The following is a 16,479-nucleotide window of genomic DNA, read 5'->3' on the forward strand; positions in this document are numbered from 1 at the left end:
GAATTTGTGGTCTATTTCATCTAAGTGATTGACTTTACGAGCATAAAGTTGTTTGTAGTCTTTCCTTATGCTTTTAATGGCTGTACAGTCTTAGTAATATCCTGTTTCCTTCTTTTTTTAAAAATTTTTATTTCACATTGGAGTATAGTTGATTAACAATGTTGTGTTAGCTTCAGGTGTAGAGCAAAGTGGTTCAGTTATACATATACATGTATCTATTCTTTTTCATATTCTTTTCCCATTTAGGCTATTACAGAATATTGAGTAGAGTTCCCTGTGCTATACTGTAGGTCCTTGTTGGTTATCCATTTAAAATATAGTAGTGTGTCCATGTCAATCCCAAACTCCCAATCTATCACCCTCGCCCCTGACCCTTTCCTCCCGGTAACAATAAGTTCTGTTCTCTAAGTCTGTGAGTCTGTTTCTGTTTTGTAAAGAAGTTCATTTGTATCTTTCCTTTTTTTTTTTTTTAAGATTCCACATATAAACTATATCATGATATCATATGATACTTGTCTTTCTCTCTCTGACCTATTTCACTTAGTATGATAACCTCCAGGTTCATCCATATTGCTGCAAATGGCATTATTTCATTCTTTTCAATGATTGAGTAGTATTCCATTTTATATATGTACCATATCTTCTTAATTCACTCCTTTGTTGATGGGCACTTTGGTTGCTTCCATGTCTTGGCTATTGTAAACAGTGCTGCAATGAACACTGGGGTGCAGGTATCCTTTTGAACTGTGTTTTTCTCCAGATATATGCTCAGGAATGGGATTGCTGGATCATATGGTACCTCTATTTTTAGTTTTTTTCAAATGGACCTCCATACTGTGCTCCACAGGGTTCCCTTTTCTCCACACCCTCTCCAGCATTTACTATTTGTAGATTTTTTGACAATGGCCACTGCGACTTGTGTGAGGTGACATCTTGCAGTTTTGATTTGCATTTCTCTAATAATTAGTGATGTTGAACATCTTTTCACGTACCTCTTGACCATCTGTATGTCTTCTTTGGAGAAATGTCTATTTAGGTCTTCTGCCCATGTTTTGATTGGGTTGTTTGCTTTTATGATATTGAGCTGCATGAGCTGTTTGTAAAGTTTGGAGACTAATCCTCTGTCAGTTGCATTGTTTGCAAACACATTCTCCCATTCTGCGGGTTGTCTTTTCGTTTTGTTTATGGTTTCCTTTGCTGTGCAAAGCTTTTGAGTTTAATTAGGTCCCATTTGCTTATTTTTATTTTTATTTTCATTACTCTGGGAGCTGAATCAAAAAAGATATTGTTGCAATTTATGTTAGAGTATTCTGCCTATGTTTTCCTCTAAGAGTTTTATAGTGTCTGGTCTTACATTTAGGTCTTTAATCCATTTTGAGTTTATTTTTGTGTATGGTGTGAAGGAATACAATTTCATTTTTTGACATGTAGCTGTCCAGTTTTCCAGCTCCATTTATTGAAGAGAATGTCTTTCCTCCATTGTATTCTTTTGCCTCCTTTGCTGTAGATTGACCATAGGTGCACAGGTTTATTTTTGGGTTTTCTATCCTGTTCCAGTGATGCATATTTCTGTTTTTGGGCCAGTACTATACTGTTTTGATGACTGTAGCTTTGTAGTATAGTGTGAAGTCAGGGAGTGTGATTCCTCTAGCTCCATTTTTTTTCCTCAAGATTGTTTTGGTGATTTAGGGTCTTTCGTGTCTCCATACAAATTTTAAGACTGTAGATTGCCTTGGGTGGTACAGTCATTTTGACAATATTGATTCTTCCAATCCAAGAACATGGTATATCTTTCCATGTGGTTGTGATGTCTTTGATTTCTTTCATCAGCATTCTACAGTTTTTGGCATACAGGTCTTTTGCCTCCTTAGGTAGGTTTATTCCTAGGTATTTTATTCCTTTTGATGTGGTGGTAAATGGGACTGTTTCTTTAATTTCTCTTTCTCATCTTTCATTGTTAGTATATAGACATGCAACAGATTTCTGTGTATTAATTTTGTATCCTGCAATTGTACTAAATTCACTGATAAGCTCTAGTTGCTTTCTTGTGGCATCTTTAGGATTTTCTATGTATAGTATCACGTCATCTGCAAACAGTGAGTTTTACTTCTTCTTTTCCAATCTGGATTCCTTTTATTTCTTTTACTTCTCTGACTGCCGGAGCTAGGACTTCCAAAACTATGTTGAGTAAAAGTGGCAAGAGTTGACATCCTTGTCCTGTTCCTGACCTTAGAGGAAATGCTTTCAGCTTTTCACTGTTGAGTATGATGCCAGCTGTAGGTCTGTCATATATGGCATTTATTATGTTGAGCTATGTTCCCTCTATGCCCACTTTCTAGATTTGTTTTTTTAAATCATAAATGAGTGCTGAATTTTGCCAAAAGCTTCTCCTGTATCTATTGGTCTGATTATATAGTTTTTTAAAAAAAAATAAATTTATTTTATAAATTTATTTATTTATTGGCTACATTGGATCTTTGTTGCTGCATGTGGATTTTCTCTAGTTGTGGCAAGCAGGGGCTACTCTTCACTGTGGTGTGCAGGCTTCTCAGTGCGGTGGCTTCTCTCTCTCTCTCTTTTTTAATTAATTTATTTATTTTATTGGCTGAGTTGGGTCTTTTTTGCTGTGCGCGGGCTTTCTTTGCTTGCAGTGGGAGGCTACTCTTTCTTGTGGTGCGCGGGCTCCTCATTGCCATGGCTTCTCTTGTTGCGAAGCCCAGGCTCTAGGCATGTGGGCTTCAGTAGTTGCAGCACATGGGCTCAACAGTTGTGGCTCACGGGCTCTAAAGTGCAGGCTCAATGGTTCTGGCACACGGGCTTAGTTGCTCTGTGGCATGTGCGATCTTCCTGGAGCAGGGGTAGAACCCGTGTCTCCGGCATTGGCAGGTAGATTCTTAACCACTGCACCACCTAGGAAGACAGTGGCTTCTCTTGTTGTGGAGCACAGGCTCTAGGCATGCGGGCTTCAGTAGTTGTGGCATGTGGGCTCAACAGTTGCAGCTCATGGGCTCTAGAGCACAGGTTCAGTAGTTATGGCACATGGGCTTAGTTGCTTCTGCAGCATGTGGGATCTTCCCAGACCAGGGCTTGAACCCGTGTCCCCTGCATTGGCAGGCGAATTCTTAACCACTGCCCCACCAGGGAAGTCCCATCATATAGTTTTAATTCTTCAATTTGTTAATGTGGTGTATCACACTGATTGATTTGCAGGTATTGAAAAATTCTTGCATCCTTGGGATAAATCCCACTTAATCATGGTGTATGATCCTTTTAATGTATTATTGGATTTGGTTTGCTAGTATTTTGTTGAGGCTTCTGCATCTAAGTTCATCAGTAATACTGGCCTACAATTTTCTTTTTTTGTGGTATACCTTCGTCTAGTTTTGGTATCAGGGTGATGGTAGCCTCATAGAATGATTTTGGGAGTATTCCTTCCTCTGCAACTTTTTGGAATAATTTCAGAAGGATAGGTGTTAACTCTTCTCTAAATGTTTGATAGAATTTACCTGTGAAGCCACTTGGTCCTGGACTTTTGTTTGCTGAGAGTTTTTAAATCACAGTTTCAATTTCAGTACTTGTCATTGGTTTGTTCAAATTTTTTATTTTTTCCTGGTTCAGTCTTGGGAGACTGTACCTTTCTAAAAATCTCTTTCTTCTAGGTTGTCCATTTTATCGGCACAGTTGCCTGTAGTAATCTCTTATGATTCTTTGTATTTCTGTGGTGTCAGTTGTAACTTCTCCTTTTTCATTTCTAATTTTACTGATTTGAGCCCTCTCCCTTTTTTTCTTGATGAGTCTGGCTAAAGGCTTATTGAATTATCTTTTCAAAGAAACAGCTTTTAGTTTCATTGATCTTTGCTATTGTTTTCATCTCTATTTCATTTGTTTTTGCTCTGATCTTTATGATTTCTTCTACTTTTTTTTTTGTTGTTCTTTCTCTAGTTGCTTTGGGTGTAAGGTTAGATTGTTTGAGATTTTCCTTGTTTCTTGAGGTAAGACTATTACTATAAACTTTCCTCTTAGAACTTCTTTTGCTGCATCCCATAGGTTCTGGATCATCATATTTTCATTTTCATTTGTCTGTAGGTATTTTTGATTTCCTCTTTGATTTCTTGAGTGATCCACTGGTTATTTGGTAGCATATTGTTTAGCCTCCATGTGTTTGTGGGTTTTATTTTTTTTGCAGTTTTTTCTTGTTGATTTCTAATCTTATAGTGTTGTGGTTGGAAAAGGTGCTGGATATGATTTAAATTTTCTTAAATTTATTAAGGATTGATTTTTGACACAAGAAGTAGTCTATTCTGGAGAATGTTCCATGTGCACCTGAGAAGAATGTATAGTCTGCTACTTTTGGATGGAATGCTCTACAAATATCAAGTAACTCCATCTGGTGTAATGTGTCATTTAAGGCTTGTGTTTCCTTATTGATTTTGTTTGGATTATCTGTCCACTGATGAAAGTGGGGTGTTAAAGTCCCCGAGTTTTATTCTGTTACTGTCAATTTCTCCCTTTACAGCTGTTAATATTTGCCTTATATATTGAGGTGCCACTATGTTACATGCATTTATATATTTACAGTTGTTATATCTTCTTCTTGGATTGATTCCTTGATCATTATGTAGTGTCCTTCTTTGTCTCTTATAACAGTCTTTATTTTAAAGTCTATTTTATCTGATATGAGTATTTTATTCCAGCTTTTTTTTTTTACAACAAACTGCATATATTTAAAGTGTACAATTTGATATTTTTTTTTATTATTAGTAATGTATATATGGCAACCCCAATCTCCCAATACTCCAGCTTTCTTTTGATCTCCATTTGGACAGAATACCTTTTTCCATCCCCTCACTTTCATTCTGTATGTGTCTCTAGATCTGAAGTGGGTCTCTTATAGAGAGCATATACACGGGTCTTGTTTTTGTAGCCATTCAGCCAGTTTATGTCTTTTGGTTAGAGCATTTAATCTGTTTACATTTAAGGTAATTACCGATATGTACATTCTTATTGCCATTTGTTAACTGTTTTGGATCTGTTTTTGTAGGTGTTTACTCTTCCCTTCCTCTTTTGTTCTCTTGTGATTTAATGGCTAACTTCAGTGTTGTGCTTGAATTCCTTATTTGTGTGTGTATCTATTGTAGATTTCTGGTTTGTGGTTATCATGAGGTTTTCATATACCAGTCTATATATTAACCAGATTGCTTTAAGTTGCTGGTCTTTTAATTTCAAATGCATTTCCACTATCCTGCAGTAGTGCTCTCCTCGTCTCACAGTTGCTGGTTCTGATATCATATTTGTGTGAGGATGATTTCCTACCTTTGCTGTATGTTTGCCTTTACTGGTGAGCTTTTCCATTCGTAATTTTCTTGTTTCTCTAATAGTTGTGGTCTTGTCTTTTTCAGTTAGAGAAGTTCCTTTAGAATTTGTTGCAAAGCTGGTCTTGTGGTGCTGAATTTTCTTAGCTTCTGCTTGTCTGTAAAACTTTCGATTTCTCTGTTGAATATGAATGAGAGCCTTACTGGGTAGAGTAATCTTGGTTGTACCATTTTAAATATATCATGCCACTCCCTTCTGGCCTGCAAAGTTTCTGCTGAGAAATCAGCTGATAACCTTATGGGAGTTCCTCTGTCTGTTATTTGTTGCTCTTCCCTTACTGCTTTTAATATTTTTTCATTGTTTTTAATTTTTGTCAATTTGATTACTATGTGTCTTAGCATGTTCCTCCTTGGGTTTATTCTGCCTGGGACTCTCTGTGCTTCCTTAACTTGGTTCACTGTTTCCTTTCCCATGTTAGATAAGTCTTCGGCTATTATCTCTTCAAATATTTACTCAGGTTCTTTCTCTCTCTCTTCTCCTTCTGGGACCCCTATAATGTGAATGTTGGTGCATTTAATGTTGTCGCAGAAGTCTCTCAGACTGTCTTCACTTCTTTTTATTCTTTTTTCTTTATTCTGTTCCACGAGAGTGATTTCCACTATTCTGTCTTCCAGGTCACTTATCCATTTTTCTGCTTCAGTTATTCTGATATTGATTCCTTCTAGGGTATTTTCCATTTTAGTTATTGTGTTGTTCATCTGTTTGTTCTTTAGTTCTAGGTCTTTGTTAAACATTTCTTGCATCTTCTCGATCTTTGCCTCCATTCTTTTTCTGAGATCTTGGATTATCTTCACTATCATTCTTTTGAATTCTTTTTCTGGTAAGTTGCCTATCTCCACTTCACTTAGTTGTCCTTCTGGGGTTTCATCTGTTCTTTCATGTTCAACATATTCCTCTGCTGTCTGATTTTGTCTAACTTTCTCTGATTTCCATTCCATAGGCTACAGGACTGTAGTTCTTACTTCTGCTCTCTGCCCTCTGCTGGATGAGGATGTCTGAGAGGCCTGTGCAAGCTTCCTGATGGGAGGGACTGATTCCTGCCCAGTGGTAGGTGGAGCTAGGTTTTGTTCCTCTGGTGTGCAGGGCCATGCTCAGGAAGACTTTAAGCTGCCTGTCTGCTGATGGAACAGGGCTATGTTCCCACCCTGCTCATTGCCTGGCCTGAGGTGTCTCAGTCCTGGAGCCTAGGGGCTGTTTGGTGGGGCTGATGCTGGCCTCCAGGAGGGCTCACGTCAATGAGTACTCCCCATTACTATTGCTGCCAGTGTCTTCGTCTCTGCAGTGAGCCACAGCCACCACTATCACCCCGCCCCCCTCCGCCTCTGCAGGAGACCCTCTAATACTAGCAGGTTAGGTCTGACCTAGTCTCTTATGGGGTCACTGCTTTTTACCCCTGGGACCTGGTGTGCGTGGTACCTTGTGTGCAGCCTGCAAGAGTGGAGCTTCTGTTTCCCCTAGTCCTGTGGAATTCCTGTGATCAAACCCTGCTGGCCTTCAAAGCCAGATTCTCTGGGGGCGCCTCCTCCTGTTTCTGGACCACCAGGCTGGGAAGCCTGATGTGGGGCTCAGAACTTTCACTTATGTGCGGGAACTTCTGTGGTAGAACTGTTTTCCAGTTTGTGAGTCACCCACCTGCTGAGTATGGGATTTGATTTTTTATTGTGATTTGGCCCCTTCTACCGTCTCGCTGTGGCTTCTTCTTTGTCATTGGATATAGGCTTTTTTGGTAGGTTCAGGAATTTTTTTTGGTCGATGGTTGTTCACCAGTTAGTTGTGATTTTGGTATTTTTTTAAGAAGGGGTGAGCTCACATACTTCTACTCCACCATCTTGAGCTAATCTCTGACACACAACATCATGTGTCAAGCACTATTTATTGCCATACGTGCACACACAGTAAGTGTACTGTTGCTGTCTGCGGATGTTTGCAGTACTGTCTCTGTTTCCTTCTTGGTATTCGTGATTTATGACTCCTCTCTTTTACCTTCTTCTGTCTTGCTAGAGATTTATTTAGTTGATTTTTTCAGAGATAGCTTTTTGATTTTTTTTATTTTCCTGTTTTCAATTTCATTGATATCTGTTATCTTCACTATTCTCTGCCTTGTACCTGCTCTGAGTTTATGTTGCTGTTCTTCTTCTAGTTTTTATTTATTTACTTATTATTTTCAGCTGTGTTGGGTCTTTGTTGCTTGTGTGCAGGCTTTCTCTAGTTGTGGTGATTGGGGGCTACTCTCTGTTGTGCTGCGCAGGCTTCGCAGTGCAGTGGCTTCTCTTGTTGTGAAGCATGGGCTCTAGGTGTGCAGGCTTCAGTTGTTGCAGCACACAGGCTCAGCAGTTGTGGCACAAGGGCTCTAGGGCACACAGGCTTCAGTAGTTGTGGCATGCAGGCTCAGTAGTCATGGCTCGTGGGCTCTAGAGTGCAGGCTCACTAGTTGTGGCACACAGGGCGTGCAGGATCCTGTTGGACGAGGAATTGAACCCGTGTCTCCTGCATTGGCAGATGGATTCTTAACCACTGCAGCACCAGGGAAGTCCCTTTTGTAGTTTTTTGACATAGAAACTTTGAGATATTTCCTTTTTTTTAAAAAAATAAATTTATTTATTTTCATTTATTGGCTGTGTTGGATTTAGTTGCCTTCCACATATTTTGGTTTCTTATTATAATTTTCTTTCAGTTTTAAATATTTTTAAAAACTTCCCTTCAGACTTCCTCTTTGACCCATTATTTAGAAATGTGTTGCTTAATTTCCATGACTTGGAGGTTTTATCTGTCACTGGTTTCTAGTTTGATTCCATTATGGTCAATGAAGATACTTTATATGATTTCTATATGATTTCAGTTCTCTCAAATTTGTTGAGGTTTATGATCCTAAATATCGTCTGTCTTTACATGTTTTGAGTGCACCTGAGAGAATGTGTATTCTGCCATAGTTTGAGTATCCTATAAATGTCTACTAGATGTTGGTTTGTGGTGCTGACTTCTTGTATATATAGCCTTGTTGATTTTCTGTCAAGTACTTCTATCAATTTCTGAGGACAGGATGTTGAAGTTCTAACTATAACTGCACATTTGCCTACTACTCCTTTCAGCTGTTTTTGCTTCATATATTCTGAAGCTCTTGGGTTTTGTTGTCTATATATTTTTAATCAGTATGTAATGATTTTCTTCATTTCTAGTAATTTTCTTTCCTTTCAAGTCTACTTTATTTGATATTACTATAACCACTTTTGTTTCTTGATTAATTTTTGCACTGTATATATTTTTTCCATCCTTTTACTATCACTCTATTGACACACTGTATCTTAAGTTTCTTATAGACAGAGTATAATTGGATCTTTTTTTACATCCTGTCTGCTAATCTGTATTTTAATCGGTATGTGCAGACTATTTGTATTTAAGATAATTACTGATATGTAAGGCTAAGTCTGCCATGTTATTATTTATTTTCTGTTTGTTTTCTGTGCTTCTTGTTCCCCTTTCTTTCCTTCCTGTGAATTACCTGTTTTTAGTATTCCATCTTTATTTCTTTGCATGAATATGACTTTAAACCTTAGGTAAAACAGTTCAATTAAAGTTTAATAGTCAGGAGACTTGGCACAAGGTGATTAATATGTATATATCCGAAGAGAAGATTTAGGAATCATCAATATTTTCAGCTGTCAAATTACCTTTCTTGAGACAGCTTTTGAAGAATAACTTCCAATAAGCAATAAGAATCTTCTCACATGGCTTAAAATGTTACCTGGGAAAACTCTGTTTCCAGTAAGGTACACATAGCTTTGTGAGGCAAAGGATAATTTTCCAGATTTTATGCTCAACTGTATATTCTGCCTAAGTTAAACAATAAACTCTTGAGATTTCATAACAAAAACTTATGGTTCTTTTTGAAATTGGAAAAATGTGACTCTTTCTATTCTACTATGATTTCAGTATAGCTGAGTGAAAGACCAACTGCATGTGTTAACACTGGATATTTATGGGAAAACTGACCTTTGACCCGGACATCACTGTACCGCTGAAAGTGATGGTAAGCAGCTTTCCAGGGGTTCCGATAGTGACGGAGCAACGTAATGGGAGGCCTTGGACGCACTGGGACATACCTCACACCTTCTTCATCTATTCAAAAGAGAAGAAAAAGAAGACATTAAATAGCTTATTATATACTTGCAACAGTCCTCCTGGTACAATTCCCGAAGGTGAGCCGTAAGAGATTTCTGGCTATATAAACAGCCTCAGGGATGGACTCCTGACCTAAGTGGGAAGCTTCTGTGACAAAAGTTAACTCAAGTGAGCATTACCGATATACTCCTTGGGAGGAGACTTGCGCTTCTCTGCCTTCACCAGGAGACTCTTGGCAGCGGACTTCTCGTCATCAGTGCTGTTCGTCTCCATCATATCCCCTTCTTCTGTTGAAATCACATGCTGCTGCTTCCGAGGCTTTTTCCTTGGTGAAGCACCGGGTGGTAGGTCACTTGTAGGCATGGACAGGTTGTTAGCCAGCAATGCAAGAGATGGAGACACAGTGTTGGTAGCCAGAGGAGGAACGGCTGTCATGGGAAAATGGGTGCACACATGCATGAGAACCCAAACACAGTGGAAAGTGTCACCTGATTTCCATCAATGAGAAAGATGAGGAAGACAGAAAAGAGCTAACATTTATGGAGTCTTCCTACGTGCCCAGCACTGTACTAAGCACTTCCAACCATGGCAGAGGCTGCCAAATGCTTTCTAATACCTCACATCTTCACCTCCCTTATTACAAGTACCCCTCACTATGAAACAGGCACACTGTCACTCAGCTGAAAGACTATATTTAGTAGTCTCCCTTACATTGCAGTGTAGCCATTTGAAATGAAAATACAAGTGCTTTGTAGCACTTTTAAGAGGGTACCTTAAAAGAAAGAAGGCATGACCTACTGCTTGTCTTCTATCTGTGACCCTGGAACTTGGATTGGATAGCTGGAGTTCCAGCCGCTATCTTGAATCAAGAGCATGAAGGTCAAATGTGAAGGGTGGTAGGAGCCAGGATCCCTAATGATTTTATGGAAACCACATACCATGTCTGGATTGTCTGTCTCAGGATTTGCTTCAAAGGAAACAATTAAACCTTACATGTTCAAGCCATTATTTTTCAAGCCTTTGAGCATTAATTTCTAGGAGATAACCCATTAAATCATATAATCTCAAAAATAATCTGAGTAGATAGGCATTGTATTATCCCCCAATTTAAAGATGAGAAAACGTGGGAGTTCCCTGGTGGCACAGTGGTAAAGAATCCACCTGCGGATGCAGGGGGCATGGGTTCAATCCCTGGTCTGGGAGGATCCCACATGCGGCAGAGCAACTAAGCCTGTGCACCACAACTACTGAGTCTGTGCTCTAGAGCCTGCGAGCCACGACTACTCAGCCCAAGTGCCACAGTTACTGAAGCCTGCACACCTAGAGCCTGAGCTCTGCAACAGGAGAAGCCCCTGCAATGAGAAGCCCACATTACTGCAACAAAGAGTATCCTCCACTCGCCAAAACTGGAGAAAGCCCTGCGCAGCAACAAAGACCAACAGAGCCAATAAATAAATAAATTTAAAAAAACCTTATTTCCTCCTTTATTAAAAAATAAAGATGAGGAAACATGGCACAAATCAGACAAACAGGAAGCAAGAGAGCTGGGAGCTGACAGAGGCACTCTGGCTTCATTCGGAGCTTGGACTATTTAATGACTGTGGTCCACTGCCTCCAAACAAGCAGCATTCTTAGTACAAAGTCAATAACATTTGTTTGGGCTTGAATGCATCACACATGTGGGGACTCGCAAATCATGAGAAAAGTTTACCTCAACTCTTCTACATCATATGCTTGGCCCATCCTTTCCCTCTGCCCTTCCTCAGCCACCCACTCCCAACAGCCATACTCTTAACTCTGGCATCACATCTCAATTTCTAGCACCCAACTTCCCAGCCTAAAGCAACTATCTTTCCAGGTCACTTCTCTTAGTAATTCTCCTTCAACAATTCCTAGACCCCATTAGGAACTATTAACCATTAATCATACCACTTTTTTGCTGTCACTCATCCCTCTAATGTCCTTTCTCTCCTATCACTGGGTTTTAATTCTCCCATCAATTTCATTCACTTTATTAATTTATTGTCCCTTCTCTTGCTTAACTGTACTCACTAAGCAAAAAGCACAACAGGTTAAATCCAACTCTCCAACTGAACCTATGTTGCTGAGTGTAGTCAGAGAAAAACACAGAGCAATGTGCACGGGTCTCCTGCTAGCATGCGTGCTGCCCTCGAGCAGGCCCGTGCTGCTGCTGCATGACCCTCCTGCGCCTGCCGAGGCCATTCAGCCTCCACACTTCCTATACCATCCTCACTCTCAGCGAATGACTCTGCTTTCTGTTTTACTGAAAAATATAGAAATAATCAGAAGGAAACGTCCATAAATTCCCACCATATATACCCATTCACTTGCACTGTGACCAGGCACTTTCCTTCTCTCTGTGTTTCAGCAAAGACAACTTCCTTCACATACACAATAGGTCCCACCTACTCTCACCTCCTCAGACAGCGCTCCAGGAATTCATCTCTTTCCTGCATCATCAGTTCATTCCTCTCTACTGGATCATTTCCATTAACATATGAAACTCACTTGTCCCATCTTAAAAATAACTTCCTCTTGGCATCATTTCTCTTCAGATACTGCCCTTCCTTTTTCTAGAGCTTTATAATAAACTCCTCAAGTGCTATTTATACTCACTGTCTCTAACAGTCACCTCCTAGCTTTCTCTTGAACCCACTCCCCATCATGCTGTGGCCAATATCATTATGTGGAAACTGCTCTTCTCAAGATCTGCATGACCTTCACGTTGCTAAATCCAACGGTCCTGCTCAGTCCTTACCTTACTCGATCTCTCAGCAGCCGTGACCCTTGTCCTGGCTTGCCGGGACATCACATACTCCACGCTTTATTCCTATCACTCCGGCCCCTCCATTTGGTCTCCTTTGCTGGCTTCGGCCTCCCCTCCCTCCTCAAAATGGTGTAGTGCCCCAGGGCTCAGTTCACAACTGCTTCTGTTTCTTATCAGCAGTCATTCCTCAGGTGATCTTATCCATTATCCAGCCAGGCTCATGGCTTTAAACAGAATTCATATATACAATGACAACTCCCCAATTTATACTGGCAACTTAATTTTCTTCCAAAAGCCAGCCTCAAAGATCTGACTGCCTACCTGATGTGTCCATGTGGAGGTCTAACAGAGACCTCAAACTCACCAGAGCAAGAACTAACTCCTAATCTCTCCCTATACAAGGGAGTCCCCTGGACCCTCCCCTACCTCAGCTGCCGGCAACTATGCTTCCAGCTACTAAGACCAAAACGTCATAGTTGCCTCTATGCTGTTCCTCACACACAACATCTCTCTTTAAAGAAATCCTCTCAGGTCTACTTCAATACTATATCTAGACTCTCACCACTTTATACCACTGGTACTGCTACTATCCTGGCAGAAACCTTCTACTGGTCCTGCAATTAATGCAGCAGCCTCTAAACATACCTCCCTAATTTCACTCTTGTTGCCAGTCTTTTTCCCACAGAGCAGCCCAAGTGGTCTGTTAAAACAGAAGTGAGCTCAAGTTCCTTCTCTGCTCAGAACCTGCTAATAGCTCCCACTTCCCTCAGCAAAGCCAAAGGCCTTATAGTGGCCCACAGGCTCTCACTGTCCTGACCCTGCTTCTCTGACCTTGTCTCTCTTACTCCCCTCACTCTGCTCTGTCTACCGATGCCTGTGTGCTACTCTTTGAGCGCACCAGGCATGCTCCTATCTGAGGCTTTTACATTTAGTGCTCTCTTGGTCTGAAATGCTCTTTTTCCAGGTACCTTCATGGCCAGCATTTCATCTCTTTAATGTCTCTACTCAAAGATCATTTCCTCAGTAAGGCCTTCCCCTTAAAACACTTTTAAAAATCACAGCTCCATGTATAGCACATGGAACTCTTTTTAATACTCTGTAATGACTGATACGGGAAAAGAATCTAAAAAAAGAGTGGATATACGTGTATGTACAACTGATTTACTTTGCTGTACACCTCAAACTAACACAACACTGTAAATCAACCATACTTCAGTGAAAATTACAAAAAAAAAAAAAAAAAAATCACAGTTCCAGCTCTGACTTTCCCTTATATTTTGCCCTGCTATATTTTAATACTGTTTGTCACCCTTGCTAGAATGTAAGCTCCAAGAGGATAGACATGTGCCTGTTTTGCACAAGGTTGTTTCATCAGTGGCTGGTGAAGAGCCCGACGGAACAGAGGCTGGTACAGAGCCCTACAATTTGAGCAAGGACTAGTGCCAGCTTCCTAGTATGGAGAGGTATGAGGAACTACCCAGAATGATGACAGAGCAGATGAACAGTAAAAGTGAGACCATTTCCTTTCCCCTCCAGGGTTATCCACAGCACCTTTCAACTGAAGTGCTGAGGCTAAATATGGGTACCATAGAAGGGCATTTCATGACATAATAAATGAAAATAAATAAGCAAATAAATACACAGCACCTTTAAGAACTGTAGACATAGCAGGACCACACCTCATAACTGAAGGAGCGGCATGGAAGATGGGGGCCTTCATGACAAAATGGTAAGAGGGCAGTAACGGGTAACTATGGCACAAAGTGACCTGCTTGCCACTTTGGCTTTCTCTGTATTTTATAAATTTCGTACACTGAATATTACTTTTGTAGTCAGGAAAAATAAGATTCCACAATAAATTATTAAAAAAACCAGAAAACCAACCAAACAAAAAGAAAACCTCTAAAGTGACCCACCTTGTACAAACTGGAAGTTCAGAGTTGAGAAGAAGAGGGAGAGGGGTAATGGCCATTTTTGAGATTTTACTAGTCACAAATAAATTTATCAAGAGACTATTTTCAACAACATAAATCTTACTTTACTGCATACGCAAGGCAACAAAAATTGGCAGAGAATAAACTGTAAAGTAATCAGCACTTAGCTTTGCTGGTACTGTGATCCCCTTTTACACAGCAATATTTTCTTGATCAAGAAGCTATGTTTAAAGATATTCTTGGGGAAATAATAATCTTTTTTCATGATTTTGGTAAGAAACCAAATTAATTATAAGAGGATAGCAATATGGTTTTTGTTTTCAAAAGGAGCTTAATGCTTTCTTCTATTTATTAAAAACTAATGAAATGCAGGTTTCAAATGGGCATGAAGGTGTCAGGCTTCCTGGCTGAGCATCACACAAGAGTTTAAACTCTGAGGAGAGTCAGGAAAAGGGGAAGAAGCAATTGCCAACGAAGAGTATTCTGCAAATAGACTTACCAGAAACTGGCCTCATGATGTCCATTGGTTCCACTTCTTCTTTAACTTTTATCTCAGGTACAGGAGGGCCCAAAACAGAGGAGAGACTGCCACCCACAGCTGCTGAGGGCGGAGGGGCAGCAGCAATGGTGGTGATAGGTGGAGTGATGGGAACTGCTCCAGGAATGGTTGGAAGGGCAACCGCCGGTTGTGATGGCGGGCTAGCTGCTGCAATCATGGTTGGAATGGCTGGTGGAGGCTGCTGAGCGGTGGGCGGGACTGCAATGGTGGGCTGATCATTATTTTGATTGGACATGGTCTCCATAGACACAGTGACTGGAGTGGCCATCGATACATGGATTTCTGACTTGGGTTTGGCACTGAAGCACAAAAGCAAAGATGATGTGTCAATCAACAGAAAACTGCCTTAACCTGTACCATCTCAGAAGGCGAATTATTTGTCCAATTCTTTTTGTATCACACACAGCACAACTAAAACTCTATTCCTTGATTTTAAAAGTTGAACTTAAGGTAACTTTTAAAGGGAATTCAAGTTTTAGAACCATTCCCATCAAGTTCTTATAGGCAGTCATAAAATTAACTTAGAAGACAAAGAACATTTTAAAGAAATCACTCAAAGTCACATTACTGAAAGACCACCAATTTCCATTACATTAGTGTATTCTTCCCTCCAAGAACTCATTACTACATATGTTGCCTTAAGAGGTTTCTTTTTTTTTTATTACAGTTGTACTTACACTTCTCATGTACTTTGTAAACCTATTTCTTATAAAAGAGGAAACTCATGCACATGGAAAAGATCCCAAAGATACAAAAGAATACAAACTGAGAAATAACTTCCCTCCACTTCGCATACCCAGCCCTCTACCCAGGGGCACTATTCTTACAACTTTCTGGTATGTTTTATCAGAGATACTCCAGATATCTGAAGTAACTACAAATACAGTGTCTGAAAAATGTATATTCTACTTTTTTCAGTTCTGTAAGAAAAATTCATTAATGTCATTACAAATTCTGCTCATTTTTAAAGTAAAATATTGCATTTAATAACTGTAAAGGTTTACCTATTTATATTACTACTGCTGAAAATTCAGAATATCAAAGGTAACAAACGGTAATACCCCTCAAGTTCAAGGCCAAGAACAAGTGGACTTCTAGAGGCAAAAAATTCAATATTGACTGATACCTCGCACTATATACAAAAATGAACTAAACAGGGATCAGAAATCTAAATGTAAAAATGTAAAACCATAACATTTTTATGATCAGAGTTCTTAGACATGATATCAAAAGCACAATCTGTAAAAGAAAAAAACTGATAAATTGGGCTTCATCAAAATTCAAAACTTTTGCTTTGCTACCATTTCAAGAGGTTGAAAAGACAAGGCACAGATTGAAAAAGTATCTGAAAAGCACATAATGCGTGAATCTGAGGACATCATGCTAAGTAAAATAAGCCAATCACAAAGATAAAGAGTCAGCCCTCTACACCTGCAGGCTCCACATCTGAGGATTCAACCACTGGTGAAAGGAAAATAATCAGGGAAAAAGTTCCAGAAAGTTCCCCAAAGCAAAACAAACTTGTTGCACGCTGGCCACTATTTATACAGCATTTACATTGTATTAGGTATTATAAGTAATCTGGAGATGCGAAGGTTACAGGCAACTACTATGCCATTTTATATAAGTGACTTGAGCGTCCATGGATTTTGACATCTGCAGGGACGCTGGTCATGGAACTAATGCCCCGAGGATACCAAGAGGTG

At 39.8% G+C, this 16,479-nt stretch overlaps 1 protein-coding gene across 5 annotated transcripts in view; it reads right to left on the reverse strand.

Moving 5' to 3' along the window:
- The window catches only part of SAP130 (Sin3A associated protein 130), a 77,942-nt gene that overhangs the window by 12,074 nt on the left and 49,389 nt on the right, over positions 1 to 16,479 (reverse strand). For all 5 annotated transcript variants that reach the window (XM_057744708.1, XM_057744707.1, XM_057744706.1 and 2 more), the window contains 3 exons: positions 14,714 to 15,072; positions 9,672 to 9,920; positions 9,364 to 9,489 (listed from right to left, as the gene is read on the reverse strand). In XM_057744708.1, coding sequence (XP_057600691.1) covers positions 9,364 to 9,489; positions 9,672 to 9,920; positions 14,714 to 15,072 — 734 coding nt within the window. The remainder of the gene's footprint in view (positions 1 to 9,363; positions 9,490 to 9,671; positions 9,921 to 14,713; positions 15,073 to 16,479) is intronic.

The sequence above is a fragment of the Hippopotamus amphibius genome, chromosome 8, assembly GCF_030028045.1.
Source record: "Hippopotamus amphibius kiboko isolate mHipAmp2 chromosome 8, mHipAmp2.hap2, whole genome shotgun sequence".
Classification (NCBI taxonomy): domain Eukaryota; kingdom Metazoa; phylum Chordata; class Mammalia; order Artiodactyla; family Hippopotamidae; genus Hippopotamus; species Hippopotamus amphibius.